The sequence below is a fragment of the Macadamia integrifolia genome, unplaced genomic scaffold (assembly GCF_013358625.1).
Source record: "Macadamia integrifolia cultivar HAES 741 unplaced genomic scaffold, SCU_Mint_v3 scaffold1075, whole genome shotgun sequence".
Taxonomy (NCBI): Eukaryota; Viridiplantae; Streptophyta; class Magnoliopsida; order Proteales; family Proteaceae; genus Macadamia; species Macadamia integrifolia.
This window is the reverse complement of record NW_024868076.1, coordinates 82203-96874: the sequence shown is the minus strand read 5'-3', so window position 1 is coordinate 96874 and position 14672 is coordinate 82203. Positions and strand designations below refer to the sequence as shown.

The following is a 14672-nucleotide window of genomic DNA, read 5'->3' as shown; positions in this document are numbered from 1 at the left end:
ACTCCCAAGTCCCCCCCACCTTCCGTCTTTTTTTTTTTTTTCCCTTGATGAAACTAAACTTCCCTTCGATTTGATCTAAATTCAAGCAAATACATATGGCCCCCATAATTAATTCCATTTAATGGTTTACAGTTACTTCATTGCATTTGAGACTATTACTGTAATAGTATTACATATGAAAGTTCTGGCCCACTTTTCGACCATTACATATCTATGTTGGCTTATACTCCACAAAATAAAATAGCTGTCAAGAGTCTTCCGAAAGTAGAGTATACAATACTGTAAATCTGTTAAACTTCCAATGGTGACATTTTAATCTTTTATCGTTCTTCTGATTCATTATGTTAATCTTTCCAAGACATTATTGTTATGTCCTCGCAGGAAAGTAGTTGGCATTTCTGATTGCATCTCTCCCATTTTGCAGCTTCAAAACATTTTAATCTTCGAGAAAATGTGCAAGGTCAAATTTTAGTCTTTAGATTGAATTGAACTTCTGTGTCATTCAGAATTATGATATGTTCACTAACAAGACAAGAATGTACAAGATCTGGAATGTCCAAGGGTCTCCAATCTCCATAACCTATCAATACAACTCAGGAAGTGTGGTACTAGAGATCAATTTTAACTTGTATCATCGACACCCCCTTAATTTTTTTAATTTTTTTTGCCAACGATGGGAGCCCCATGGGCCAATACTGACCCCACAACCGCATGATAGATCATACCAAGATTGCTATGAGAATCATTCAATTTTCACCGAAAACAGTGAAGAGCACTAAACACCCTATGGGAGTAGCTCCAAGGAGGTAAGAGTCAAACTCAGAACCACACACTTTATGAGGTGAAGGTCTCATGCCAACTCAACTACACCCCCCCCCCGGGTCGCCCCTCCCCCCAAGTTAAAAGCTAAAATTCGAAGAACAAAGAATTTCAATTTCCTCGCAATACAATAAAGTAGTGAGATTGTTGGAATTAATTTGCTCTATGGGTGTTTGAGGAAAATTGGGGATCCATACTTTTAAAGCCTTTTTTCTTAGTTTGAATTAATTATAAAAAGAAGAAGAAGAAGTAGGTCAGTTGATTGGTAATAAATTACTAATCATTGAGGAAAGAGATTCTTAATGTACCATTGATAATCATAAGTTTGAATGCAATGATACCATCATATCTTGGGTGTCTCCTAATTAGGATGGTCCTTGGAGGTTTGCCCATGTCATTAGACATAAAGTTCCTCACTTCACAACTAAACTGCTTGTTCCATTGTCATCTGGCCAGACAAGGAGTTGATATACTGATTTGGTATTACAGAAACTCTTCCCCTTCGCTTTCACAATCCTCCTCATCCCTGCAGGGGCACAAGCATTCCTTTGTGTTCATTGTTCACATCACCTGTAAACATTAGGTCTCATTATTTATCAGCACTCATAACTCACATTTTGACAAAATACAGTAATTTTATTACAATCACAGAGCATGTCCAGCGGAACTCACCTGAGCTTGCAAAATGAATGTGTCTCTACAATGGGCTTATGTTCCATATATAGGAAATGGTAAATAATGCAGGAATTACAGACCAATCTTCAACCTTTTGGCATCAATGCTAAATCCTGCAACGCCCTCATTGTGGCCGCTCTTATTCTCATCTTCAATGTGAACTAATACTGATTCTTCTCCATCCATAACAACATTATCATCTACAGGAGATATGGTTTCCCCCACTGATGGATCATCTGATAGGTTCTTCTCCTCATCGGGCCTGTGGACTAGCAGGACTCCACACTTCTTCACTTGCAAACTTCCTCCAGGATCACCCTCAATTTCTACTGACACCTGCACTTGATCCCCCACTTCAAAGTGCTCGCCAAATTCAGCTTCGTGTCCTGAGTAATGCCTAAGCTCACAAATTGTAATATGGCGCACCCACAGTACGTCTTCACCTTGTGGAAGTGGACGTGTGATATGCCAATCTCCTTCAACGGGCTCCCATTGAATATCTTTCGTTTTATTACAAATTACAGAAAAAGAACGGAAGTCTATGGCCTCTTTCTCATTTAAAAAAACAGCAGATACATCCAACCCATGGATCTTACAACCCGAACATTCAGATACCTCAAAGGATTCAGAAGACCCCATATTTTGATGGCTGATCCATTCCGGAATCTCACTCCCAGTACCATATACTTCAAATTCCCTATGTATATCCTTATCCACACGATGAATTATGATGATGTTGAACATTATAAGAGCGAGAGAGAGAGAGAGAGAACCTGGAAAAGGCTATTCTTCCTCGAAGTGTTCCCCAGATGGTCGCACCCTTCCATATGGATGCCTTGTACAGATTGAGAAGTTTCCATGCTCTGGATCTCCCCGCTAATAACAAGCAAAGTCGATGTGTCACCTTCTACAAATAAGGAAGATAAACTTGATGGAAGCTTTGGAAATGTTTGAGGCCTTTCACAGCCTTCCAAAATTAGGCTCTCAAGATTAGGAAGGCGACTTATTTCATCTGATTTACTGCAGAAGTGATCATAGTTGATTACTAAATCTCGTAAATTCTGTAAGTCCTTAACGTCTACTCCTTGCAAAGATGTGCAACCACTTGTCCGCAATTCGAATAATCGTGATGGAAGCTTTGGAAATGACTGTAGCCTCTTACATCCATTCAAATCAAGAATCATCAGTCCAGAGAGATCGCTAATGTTGGATGGTAACATTTCAATTGTTGAGCAATCTTGCAGACCCAAAAACGTTAATGTTGTTGGAAGGTCTGTCATTAGTTTGAGATCTCTACAATTTCTCAGTGTAAGCCATTTCTGATGCCGGCTGGGAGGGTGCAGAATTTGTTCCCATCCAAATATAAGATTTTCAACGATGGCAAGCTCCAGAAATCATTGGGAATCAAATCTTCTGACAGATTGCAGTAATTGAGATTTACAAATTTCAAAACCAGAGAAAGAAGCAGGAAGCAAAGTAGTAGAAGCACGCTGTCTTCTTAGTGAACTGAAATATTGGGGGAATAAAAACCATGAAGTAGATTGCACTTGTTTCGGGCAACCATGGAGATTGAGTACTTCAAGAGATCTCAACATACCAATGCAGCCTGGGAGCTTAATAAGGTTATTGCAGTTTCTCCAATTCAAGACAATAAGTTTGTGAAGATACCCAATGGATTGGTGAACCTCAACCAGACTTTTACAATCTTCAAGGATCAGTTCCTCAAGATTGGGGAGTCCTGAGAAGTTGGGGGTTTTTGTTAAGTAACTTGAATGACAGATTTAGGATTTTCAACCTTCTGAGCACCTGCATATTAAAAAAGGAGCGCAAGAGAAGAAATAAGTATCCAGTGAAATTATATATATATATATATATATATCAAATTAATTAAAAAAACGTAGATGCTATTTTATTACCTTGATTTCCTTCCAAACCTCTTTAACACAGCTATTTTCCATGTGAAGAACAATAAGATTCTCCATGTCAAAATTGGTAGGTATAGAATTCAAGGGGAATCCATGCCAACAAAGCCATCTTAATTTCTTAGAGAAACGTTCATATCCTCCCCTTAGGTGCACATAATTGAGTTGAAGCAGTCTTAGATTACGCATGTCTACAAACGCTTCCATATTAAAACACACATCCTCAAATTGAGAAATGTTTAGAATGATGCCTTCAACAGATTTGGTTCCCTATTAACAAATAGAATCTGATTAGTGAAATACTCAAATAAGCAAATACACCATGCAAACACACACTAGAGTAAATCCAGCAGACGGAACACTAGAGAGAGAGAGAGAGAGAGAGAGAGAGAGAGAGAGAGACGTCTCTGCTCTTGATTTAGTAATCAAAAGCTCAGATTTGTCCCTAAAAGGAATTATCACAGCTTTTACCCAAGAAAATAAAAAATAATACTTGCAGCTATATGTCTATACCTTAAACATCCTATGACCTAGCTAAAAGAGAAACTAAAACCATTCTTAAACAAAGTAAATAGAAAAAGGATGAGTGTTTCCAAAACTGCAGTGTAGAGGCAATCTCCCATGTGTTACGGTCCCATATTAATCATATGGGGTGCTGATCCTACATCGGTTTTCAAAGGAAATTGATATGGGCTGACATGGTTCTAGGGTTCCCTCACCTTGTAAGCCGATTTATGAGATTTAGTTCTTCCAAGACCATATCATTAGAGCAACCGATCCTCAACCCAACCCACACACGGAAGGGGCGATCTGGTGCCAGATTGAGAGCCACTAAGAAAGGGCTACCTGCCGTCAAGCGAAAACCTTGGAGCAAAGTGAGAGCTGCTTAGAAAAGGTTTAATTGATCTGGAGTGGACCGTCGCGGACGTAGGGTTTAAAAGCGTGGTGGCATTTTAAGGTCCCAAATCAGTCATATGGGGGCTTTCGGAAATTGATATTGGTTGATATGGTCTTACATTCTCTCACCATGTATGCCGGTTTATGGGGTTGAGTTTTTCCAAGACCATATTACCACGCCACACCAACGATCCTAAAAATAACAAAAACAAAAGAAAACAAGTAGAAAATAACTTGAATATCAACTGTAAACCCATTTTGACGCAAGTCAATAAGAGTGATGAAGTTTTTTGGGATGATAGGACACATGGTCCAAGCTTCTGCTTACATTACTTGTATTACACACACACAAATGCATGTAGGCATGCAAATAATAAACTAGTAACACATTTCCAAGTTCTATTAGAAATTACAATCATAAATTATACTCCTATAACCAACATTATATAGGTTGACCATAATTTGATATTGGTGGCCTTGGAAGTATCTCACAGGGGTAATAATGAAAAGGGAAAAATTCTTCAAAGTGCCCCTTTGGCCAAACTTGGAGGGGGGGAACCTGCAATATTTCTTATCCAACTTCTCCTACAGAAAACTGGGGGGGGGGGGTTGAATGCGCTGCATTCAACGCTATATCTCTGTAGTTCCTTTCCCACATAGCCTTCATGAAACTGCTTTCTAATGTTAGGAAAATTGCAGCCCACCTTTGGGTAGAAGGCTTATGTTGAAATATGTAACTAGGAGGACACAAGGGCATTCCTGCCTTTTCCCCTTCCACTGACCCTAATTAATGAGGGTCAGCTGAAGGAGGGGGGGGGGCATACTTGTAATTCTGGTTCCTTTTTTACTTCTTATAAATAAAGGCTTGTCTGGTCTCACTGAACACAAACGTTCTACCCTGGTTTTGTTGTTAACATGGTATCAGAGCCTTAAAGTCTGATCTAGGTTTTCAACCTCCCTCCTCTCTTCCCTCTCTATCGCAAGCCTCCATCAAACCCATCCTCCACCTTTTTCTCTCTTCTTTTGTTTCTCTAGATCCCTCACAAGGCACCACTAAGGAGGTGATTCTTATGAATCTTGTTACTACCCTCCATCTTACCTCCATGATATAAACAGTAAAACCCTGCAAGCAATTGGAGTATTGTTTCCCTACCCTGTGATTTTTTATTCTTCCCTTCTTAGGGTTTTGATTCTTTCTACTATTAAAACCAAGCCTCCTCTTGAAGATCAAGTACTGCACCTAGAAGAAGTATCCATCATTGCTTGCAAGATTGAAGACCCTACACATCTGCGTTTTTCAAAAAGTAGGGTTTTCGGAATAAACCGACTCCATTGATTTTTGGCTCCCTTCCTCAGATTCAACTGATATTTGAAGGAGACCATCCTCACCCCTATAGAGGAGATTGACCTTACTTGTGGCCCTATTTTCCAAGGTTATATATGTGAATCAAAACCCTAAGAAGGGATTGACTTTACCTTATAGAGATTGACCTTACCCTATGGTCATCTTCTTCAAAATTAGGGTTCTCCTAACACTCTAATTGACCCATCTCACTAGTTCTTTATCAAAATCAAATAATATTTTAGAGGAGTGCTTCCTTACTCTTACAAAGCAACTCGATCCAAGTTTGGGCTGTTTCTGGCGGTTGGTTTTGATGATTTGGACTTTCTCCCATTCATTGTCGATTTCTCCTTATGCCACCATGTTTGGAGTGAGTACTACAATATCAGCATCTGATGGGCAAGGTTGCAATGAATACATGTCTTTTGGTGCTAGCTCTATGAAGTTGGAGGGAACTAATTACCGCATCTGGTCCAGACTCACCTCTTTGACTACTGCTAGCAGAGGACTTACTGGACATATCACAGGCAAATCAAAGAAACCATATGAAGAGGGTACCCTTCCAGATCAATGGATCACCAATGACTCCCTGGTAATGTCTTTTTTTCTTAACTCTATGCATCGGTTCATTACTAGAGGTTTCTTGTTGTTGGATACTACTTCTTAGATTTGGTCTGTTGCCAAGGAAACCTATGGACAATTAGAGAAGAATGCTCAGGTATTTGATCTTTGTAAGAAAGTTCGTACCACTATTCAATAGGAACTCTTTGTGTCCAAGTATTATGCTGAACTTTTCGAAGTCCGTGGTAAAACAAATAAATAATGCATCTAAGCCATGATCAAAACATACATCAACATTGATTAATTCATATTTAGTGTACTAGAGTAATATACTATGCAACTGACAATATTCCAAATCCCAACTAAAGCCATTCATTGAGCGTTTTACTCTTAAATCTCAAAGTCCCAAATGGTAATATCCCATGTCCCAAACATATTAGTTATGCAACACTAATCATAATGACTATCTATTGGAAAGAACTATGATGACCTGGATGGATTCCACGCCCAGTACGATGGAGTCAAAATGCATTTTCCTCTGACTGCACCACAACTGCATGCCACGTCATATTCTGAGAGAAGAATCGAACGTAGTCCTCCACAGCTGCCAAAAAAATTGAGTCATCTACATACTGAATGTAACCTATCCGAGGGTATGTGTCACCACTATAGTATGAAAAAGAACCCGCCATTGAGCTATACAGCTAGGCTAGGTATGAGAATAAACGGTCCACAAAGCCATAACCATGTGACTAGGTCTGGAAGCCATAGTTAATACTAGGAATGGATGAACCAGATGTATGCATTATCCCAATGAATTGACCATAAGGTCCATGATACTCTGACCAGGTGCTCTCTCCAGTAAATGATTGGGCACACCATTTCCCACTCCCTCTACTCTCATTGGGAGGATGACTATCCCCTCCACTCAAACTCATTCCGTCAATAAAAATAGATAGACTATCAACGACCATACAATCTCGCTGCGCATCTCCACCGAATCGGCAACGAGGCCCTCTAGTGTAACTTGAACTCCCCCTCCACTTGATTGACGTGCACCGTGATCAGCATCTTGTGTGGCATACTCAAACTGACTCTCCCCAGTGAATTGCACAGGCTCCTGCTTTGGCTTGAGACCTGTTCATACTACTCTCGAATCCTTCAAATCATAGTTGTCACAGCGTCGCCAAGGTACCGATTACGCGGTCCCAACGGTTTAGAGTGAGCAAATCGGTTGACTGATTAGGTTCACCCACATTAATTGACTGCCAAGGGTTGACTGGAATCTCCAAATCATCCCTGGCGACGATTAATGTGAGTGAACCAATAAATCGGTCGCCATTTTGTATTTTTTTTAAGTTATTATTGTTAATTAATAAATTGATTCTCTTTCTAACAATGATATTGGCACGTGTAAATTGATTCTCTTTCTAATAATGCTATTGGCACTTGGCAAGGATAAAAGTGTAAATTAAGACCATTAACTTATACCAAGGAAAGAAAAAAAAATGTCACTTAAAAGCAAAGCAAAGTCGTGACACTTCAACCCTTCTTCAACCTTTGAACCCTAAGTGAACTAGTGAAGACGGAAGACTCCTCATTTTGCTCCGGCGTTGCTGCTCCTGCTTCGGCATCACTGCTCCCGTGCTTCGGCGTCACTAGGTATGTTCTTCTCTTCTTCCCTTCTCTGGTTTGTCGCCTCTTCTTCTTTTTTCTGGTTTATCGCCTCTTTCTCTTCTTCTTCTCTTCTTCCTTTTTCTGTTTTATCGCCTCTGCCCTCTGGTTTATCACCTCTCTTCTTCCTTTTTCTGGTTATCGCCTCTATTCTTCTATTCTTCTCTTCTTCTCTTATTCTCTTATTCTCTTATTCTCTTATTCTCTTATTCTCTTATTCTCTTCTTCCTTTCTCAAGGTTGCTCCTGCCTTGCGAGTAGCTGTTGTCCTTGGATTTTTTTTTTTTTTTTGGTACCTTAGTTCATTCACTCACACACTATTAAGGAATACCCCTTAAGAGTTAAGTCTACGAATGTTCTCATCTAAAAATTACATTAGTACAATTTGGTAGTGTTAATGTGTTATTTTATAGCCTTATCAATCATGCCCTTTCTTATCCATCTAGTATATGTTTTGACACCAATGCTATATTGCTATTTCTGTTTTGGGATTTCAATCATTTCATTCCATTAATTCACAAACTGTGGGTTCCTACTTTAATGTTTAGTATGTGAGGACAGCCTTTTGCCCAAGCAGAGGCTATTCTGGTTTTAACTCACACAAAATTACAGCCAAAAGAATAAACAAAAAATGCAAACGAATATGTTTGTTCATATAATTTTTTTTACAAGTTTATGATAATGTCTCGTTGGCCTGTGTGCATCTTTTTTCCCCCACTTGTCAACTCAATGAGGTCTAGTGCAATTATTGATGTAGGATGACATGATATGGCTATGTTGATTTTTTGATGATATGGTCTTGTGCAATTATTGATGTAGGAAGACTATATAAGTCAATAATTCATGTTGACTTTTGATGACATGATATGGTATGTTGATTTTTTTTCTGATTTGATGTTGCTTAATGTTAATTTTATATGGTATAAGGTATATATTGTAGGCTTGTAGCATGCTAAATAACTTTAGAAAATAAGGAAAATAAAAAAGTAGCATACTAAATAATTTTAGAAAATAGGGAAAATAAAAAATGACACATGGGCGATTTGACCGCCATGGCAACGCCATAACGAGCGATTCATCGCCAAATCGATTAGCCACCCCTCCACCGCCTTGGATCGATTTGACGCCGTGACAACTATGCTTCAAATCTATCACCACCCCTATCACCATCACCATCATCATCATCTCCACCATCACCATCACCATCACCAGCACCATCACCATCAACACCACTGTCATCACTACCTAGTCCTTGATGTTGTGTTTATATTTGAGTTTGAGTGTGGGTATGACTTGTAAAGCCCCAGCCCCATTAACCTTGCATAATATTATCCTCTTTGGCCTATGGGTCTCAAGGCTTTAAAACGTATTGTGCCATGTTAAGGAGGCTAGAGGTTAATAACTAACTCAGTAATCTCTCCTTAGGTGATGTAAGACTAAAATTTGCACACCCTCACCGATCTCTCAAACCCACTGGTACTTGCCATACTCTTAGTGGAAACACCTCACCGATCTCCCAGGCGGATCTGGTACTTATTGTATTACCACTCGAAGAAGTGGACCAATCATCATCTTCATCTAAATCATCCCTACTAGGTGTAGGCTCAAATGCTCGAGGGGTCAGTGAATGTATCCTCCCTAAGGGTGTCAACCGATAGGGCCGGGCCGGTCTCAGTCGGGCTTAATCGGGCTTGACCACTTGGAAGTCTTGCATGGTGAATGCCTATTTAAGTAAACGAGCCTAGCATTGGAAGGCATGGTGCGGTTTATAATTGGGCCGGTTAGTGTTGGGCTTTAGTCGGGCTTCCTTAAATAGGCCCGGGCTACGGACCTATTTAAGTCTAAACGGGTTCTAAATGGGCTTTAAACGTGCCTACCCTAAAATTCTTTTCTTAAGTGGATTGAATGCCCAGAAATATGTGAGGAAAATCTTTAATAAAAAAAGAGAAATAATATGAGATTATGGTTGTTACAAAGAAAAAGAAGAGATTATGACCTTTACAATTTACAAAATAGAGATTAATTAAATCAAATCCTATTACAAAGCAAAGGGTAAGAAAGCTTAATTTATTTCTTACTAGTAGTGGCAAAATAGGAATTTTATGTAGTGTTAAAGGAAGTCGGGCTACAATGAGTCGGTTCAAGCAGGGCATATAAACATGTCGATTCGATAGGCCCTATGCTAGCTACTTGCACCGTGAACGCCCGTTTAATAAACGTGTCTGGCTCATCGGGCCAGTCCAAGTCGGGCCATAAACGAGTCAGGCTCGGTCGTGCTTACTGGTGCGGGCTCAAAATTGATACCCCTAATCCTTCCTTCTGTAGTCATATATAATCATCAACATTGACTACCATCTCTTGCACTACATATGAGACCAGCCTAACTCCAGGCTGATCCATCAACGGCTCGCCTCTATCCCTTACTCAGTCTACTAGAGGATCCTCTTCATTTGAGTCAATTTGGAAAACATTAACACGCTCGATCTGGCCCCTATCATTCCCCATACCCATGCGTATGTGATGCATCCTCAGTCTCATATTAAAGTGCACATACACCAAGTCAGCGAGATGTTCTAAACCTAATCGATTCCGCCTTTTGGAGTGGATGAATGAAAATGTACTCTAATTTCTCTCATAACCAGATGCAGAACATGTCTGTGAGAGTACTTTAATGGAAATCTTCCGTTATTCTGGTGCCGAACCCCCATACAACACCCACCACTCAGCTACATTATAAGGTATAACAAGTGTAGCTGATTATTTTTATTCAAAACACTTAACACTTGTATAAATAGCATTCTGAAATTTGAATTTCATACTAGCATCAGTACTCGTACAACCCGCGAGTGCAGCAAGGGCTTCAAAACTGCCTAATGCATCCCTGAATTCTTTAATCTATAACAAATTTACAAATATGAAATAGTTAACCTTTGTTAACTAAAATTTAGATTCCTATAGTACTGCAAAAATCACCTCAGTATTGGCTAAGGCTGGTAGACTAGGCCTTGGTTGCTACTTGGCAACCACCTGTTTCACTACTTCCAGAAGATCCCGATTCAATGCAAGTCTATGGCTATACTGATACCTAGGGATTAAATAGTATTTTGAAATTTGACAAAACATATTATTGGCAATGTTGACATTAATGCATTTTTATATCACATAAAAGAATGTATTCAGATATGCTTACCAGCCTTATGCAATGGATGCTTGAGTTGGCGCTTCCAACGTTCTTCTATTATGTTTACAAATTTCTTACTTCTATGTGGGTTGGCAGCATAGACATGTTCTTTCATCATTCCCACAATAGCATACAAGCTTGACAAGGTGGCTTGAAGGAAAAATCCACCATCTTCAACACGCCAACAATTGGTGCCAAGATTTTCACCACTGTACCCAATTGTGTCCAAAACTCATTTGATGAAAAGGCTGCCTGTGCCTACCTACCACCAGGTGCTCCTGCTTCCCTCCACCCAAACCACTCCTCAGATGCGAACATGGATCGAAGAGTGACTTTCTTGGACCCAAACTCTTCAGTGCAATATAGTTTGTAGCAAATCTTGTGAGACTAGGCTAACCAAGTCCCTCGCGTACTTCTCCCTCAATAGGTTCAATGAAAACCCATGATTATATACAAATGTGCTCACTTGCCTTGCCCTATCATCCATAGTCTTCATAATTTTCAGTTTTCCCATGTCCTTCAACATCAGATCAATGCAGTGTGCTGCACAAGGAGTCCAAAAGAGTTGGAATCTGTTGTTATTCATCATTTTTTGACCGACCTTCTTGTAGTTGCTTCCGTTGTCCATCACAATTTGAACAACGTTCTCTATCCCAACTTCTCGCATAACCTCCTTCAAAAGCTTGTAGATGTAATTTACATCATTTGTTTATTTGCATGCATCAATAGATTTTAAAAAAAAAATTGTTCTACCATCACGGTAAACCATAAAGTTGATGATGGACTTTCTCGTGGGCCCTGTCCAACCATCACACATTATGGTGACCCCATATAAAACCTTTAATTCATCTATGTAAACTTTCAACTCTCTCTTCTCCTGTGGCAAATAAACATTCATCACCTCATATGTAGTGGGCCCCTTTATCCCTAGTTCAGCTTTAGCAACAACATCAAGCATCGTCTGGTAATAGGAACCTGTAGTGGCATTAAAGCATCCACTTAGACACAACCTCCCCAACATAAGCCTTCATGTTAGTCCACATTCCCTTTATCTTACACTACTAATTGCCCTTTTTCTTGTACGCATGGGGATCCTGTTGTAGAACAGGGTTCACACGAGGTGGTACCACTGAAGGTGAAGGTGGAGGTGAGGTTGCTCCTGTACTCAGTGTTCTCTTAAATGGCAAAGGAAGCTATGAAAATCCACTAACTCCTACTCTAGGTGGACCAACTCCTCTTCTACTCTATGTCTTTCCTCCTCCTCACGAAGACTTTGTCGGCTCAACACTTGCCCCCACCGTCAATTTTTAGCCTCTTCCTTAGTCTATGTCATTAAACTTTGTGAGCCCAATGCTCGCCCCCGTCACCAATTTCTAGTCTCTTTCTCAGTCTGAATGTCATCAGGCACATATATAGGGTCATCACTATCATCATCATAACGATGTAACGGAGCATGTAGTGCCTCCTTAAATTTTATCCCCACCTTATCCTTTGTCGCTTTCCTCTTATTCCCTCCCTTCATGTCTTCAGCTATGGCTTTAGCAATATGATCAGACACTTCAGTGCATGTAGCCACATCTGAGCAATTTCTAACCAAATGTTGTTCAAGTCTTGTGGCCTCACCACCCATAAATTTCTTATGACAACAGTTGCAGTTTGTTTTCCTCTTATCGCCATCAATCGACACTCTGTGTTTTCATGCAATCTCTCCATTGTCACGACTCCTATTACATCTCCCACCTCCTCTCCCTCTTCTCCCACCTTCCTTATTGCCTCCTTTGTTAGTCATTTTATATAACCCTAATGCTGATGCATAGAAAAAAGAATGACATTATTAACTTACAAGTATATGGTAGCTGCTTATATTTTTTTCTTACATACAATTATTTTTTAATCAATTTTAGAAAATATTTTAATGACATAATACAACAAAATCAAATATGGTATAACGTAACAAGCATCATGTACACTTCAAAACACTTTAATATTAATCTCTTATGCCTCTGGATCTGAGAGCTTGTCAAGAGTTAAATTTACTCTTGATCAGAAGCAAGAGTATGTGTGCTTTCGCATGTCTTAATAACATAGTCACTATGAAATGCGAAAGTGCCTTTATAGTATACCTCAGATTCAGGTATTCTTGGTATGGTATAATTATTTATAGCAACTTCTAGGTTGCGAAAAACCACTTCTTCAGAATTATGGATTGAGTCTTGAGTCCTTCCGGATGTGCTAGCCTCAGAAGATGATGATCTTCGAGAACTGGAGCAAAAGTATGAAGCCATGCTATAGAGGTTCGAGTCAATAAGGGTCTCAGGTCAATATATCCTACTGTCAATCCCGCCTACTGTCAATACCTTTTCACCTTCAACGCCTATCTGCGGCAACACGGCTAAGTACGACTTGGGTGTAGGTCGACACGACTTGGGTGTAGGTCGACACGACTTGGGTGTAGGTCTATACGACAAAGGGTGAAACACTACCAACTTAATGGTCCTTACGACTTTGGCACCTGTTCTAACTTGGCTCTGATACCATTTACTGCCAGGATCACAAAATCAGAGATAATGTGAGGGAAGCTATTAGACTAAGCAATTTTCTTTTCTTCGCGTAGAGTCTTGCTAATTCAAGGGTTTCTAACCGATGAAGGTTAGAGAAGTGGTCAGGATTTTCAACAAATAAATAAATATAAAATTCTATATAAGCATAAGAAAGATCAATTAAACTATCTACGAAAGCAATTTCTTCTTTTAATTTTCTAACTACAAACATAATACATGATAAGCAGGTTGTATAAAAAATCAAAAGAAGTAAAGTAAACTTACATAAGAGACCTTGATCTTACAGAAGAGGATGGAAGAAAACAACAGTGGATTTACAGAACACTTTCACTCACTATTCACAAGCACTCACTAAATCTTTATAAAACAAAACTCTATATTTTTTGCGGTGTTATTTGTCGGTGTCTTCCATGGATGAGGAGCTTCCCTTTTATAGATGGCGGACACCAAAATTCAATAAATTATGGTTGAGAGACGCTGATAGGCCTTGATGGGGATGGCGTCGAATAGGCATCTAATCAACCGAAAGGAAAAGTTGAACAACCTCAAGATAAGGTGTTGCTTTCAAAAAGTAGATACACCTAATAAGGTGTGGGGTAGTTATCGGAAACTGATAAGCTCCATCTGAAAGATATTTTGTTGCTAGTCCAAGTGTGTGACTGAAATTAAGCCACAAAAAGATTCTCTGGCATTCCACGTGGGAGGACCCACTGTTTTCTAGAAGAGTCTTAGTAAGGTGAATTATTAAAGTGTCCGCCCGTGACACTCACTATAATGCGCTTATAGTGCTGCGTGACGCATGCCAAGACGTCAGTCTGACAGGAATGGCACTAGGTGTGGATGCTTGACACCTGGTAAGAATCAGAATGGCGTGTCTGATTATCATGGCACTGGGTCATGGTGCAGTGAGGCCTCATCCAGGGTTTTTTTTTTTTTTTTTTTTTTTAAGGGAAGTTAGGCCGTTGAGCACAGGGGTAATTAAGCCGTGAAGCGCATGGACTGTCAGCATCCAAAGGAGGGAGAGTGGAAGAAGAAGACATG

At 39.7% G+C, this 14672-nt stretch overlaps 1 protein-coding gene across 2 annotated transcripts; it reads right to left on the bottom strand.

Annotated features, from left to right (window-relative positions):
- Positions 1–1069: 1069 nt before the first annotated feature.
- Positions 1070–2805, bottom strand: LOC122062577 (disease resistance protein RPS4B-like). 2 transcript variants are annotated; one of them, XR_006135031.1, is made up of 3 exons: positions 2268–2805; positions 1492–2202; positions 1070–1389 (listed from the first exon to the last, which is right to left on the bottom strand). XR_006135031.1 is itself a non-coding variant. In XM_042626198.1 (2 exons), the coding sequence occupies exons 1-2, from the start codon at positions 2772–2774 to the stop codon at positions 1567–1569; spliced, it is 1143 nt and encodes a 380-aa protein (XP_042482132.1). In that variant the 5' UTR covers positions 2775–2805; the 3' UTR covers positions 1437–1566. The 2 variants fall into 2 exon arrangements, 1 of the variants encoding a protein (XP_042482132.1); XM_042626198.1 differs by lacking the exon at positions 1070–1389 and having other exon boundaries at positions 1437–2202.
- Between the last annotated feature and the right edge of the window lie 11867 nt (positions 2806–14672).

What these genes read in the sequence shown, in the direction of transcription:
- LOC122062577 (XM_042626198.1), bottom strand. Translation starts at nt 2,774, where the DNA reads ATGACAGACCTTCCAACAACATTAACGTTTTTGGGTCTGCAAGATTGC. An exon ending in GGAAGAATAGCCTTTTCCAG is followed by an intron (nt 2,203 to 2,267) that starts GTTCTCTCTCTC and finishes CGTGTGGATAAG; the next exon opens with GATATACATAGGGAATTTGA.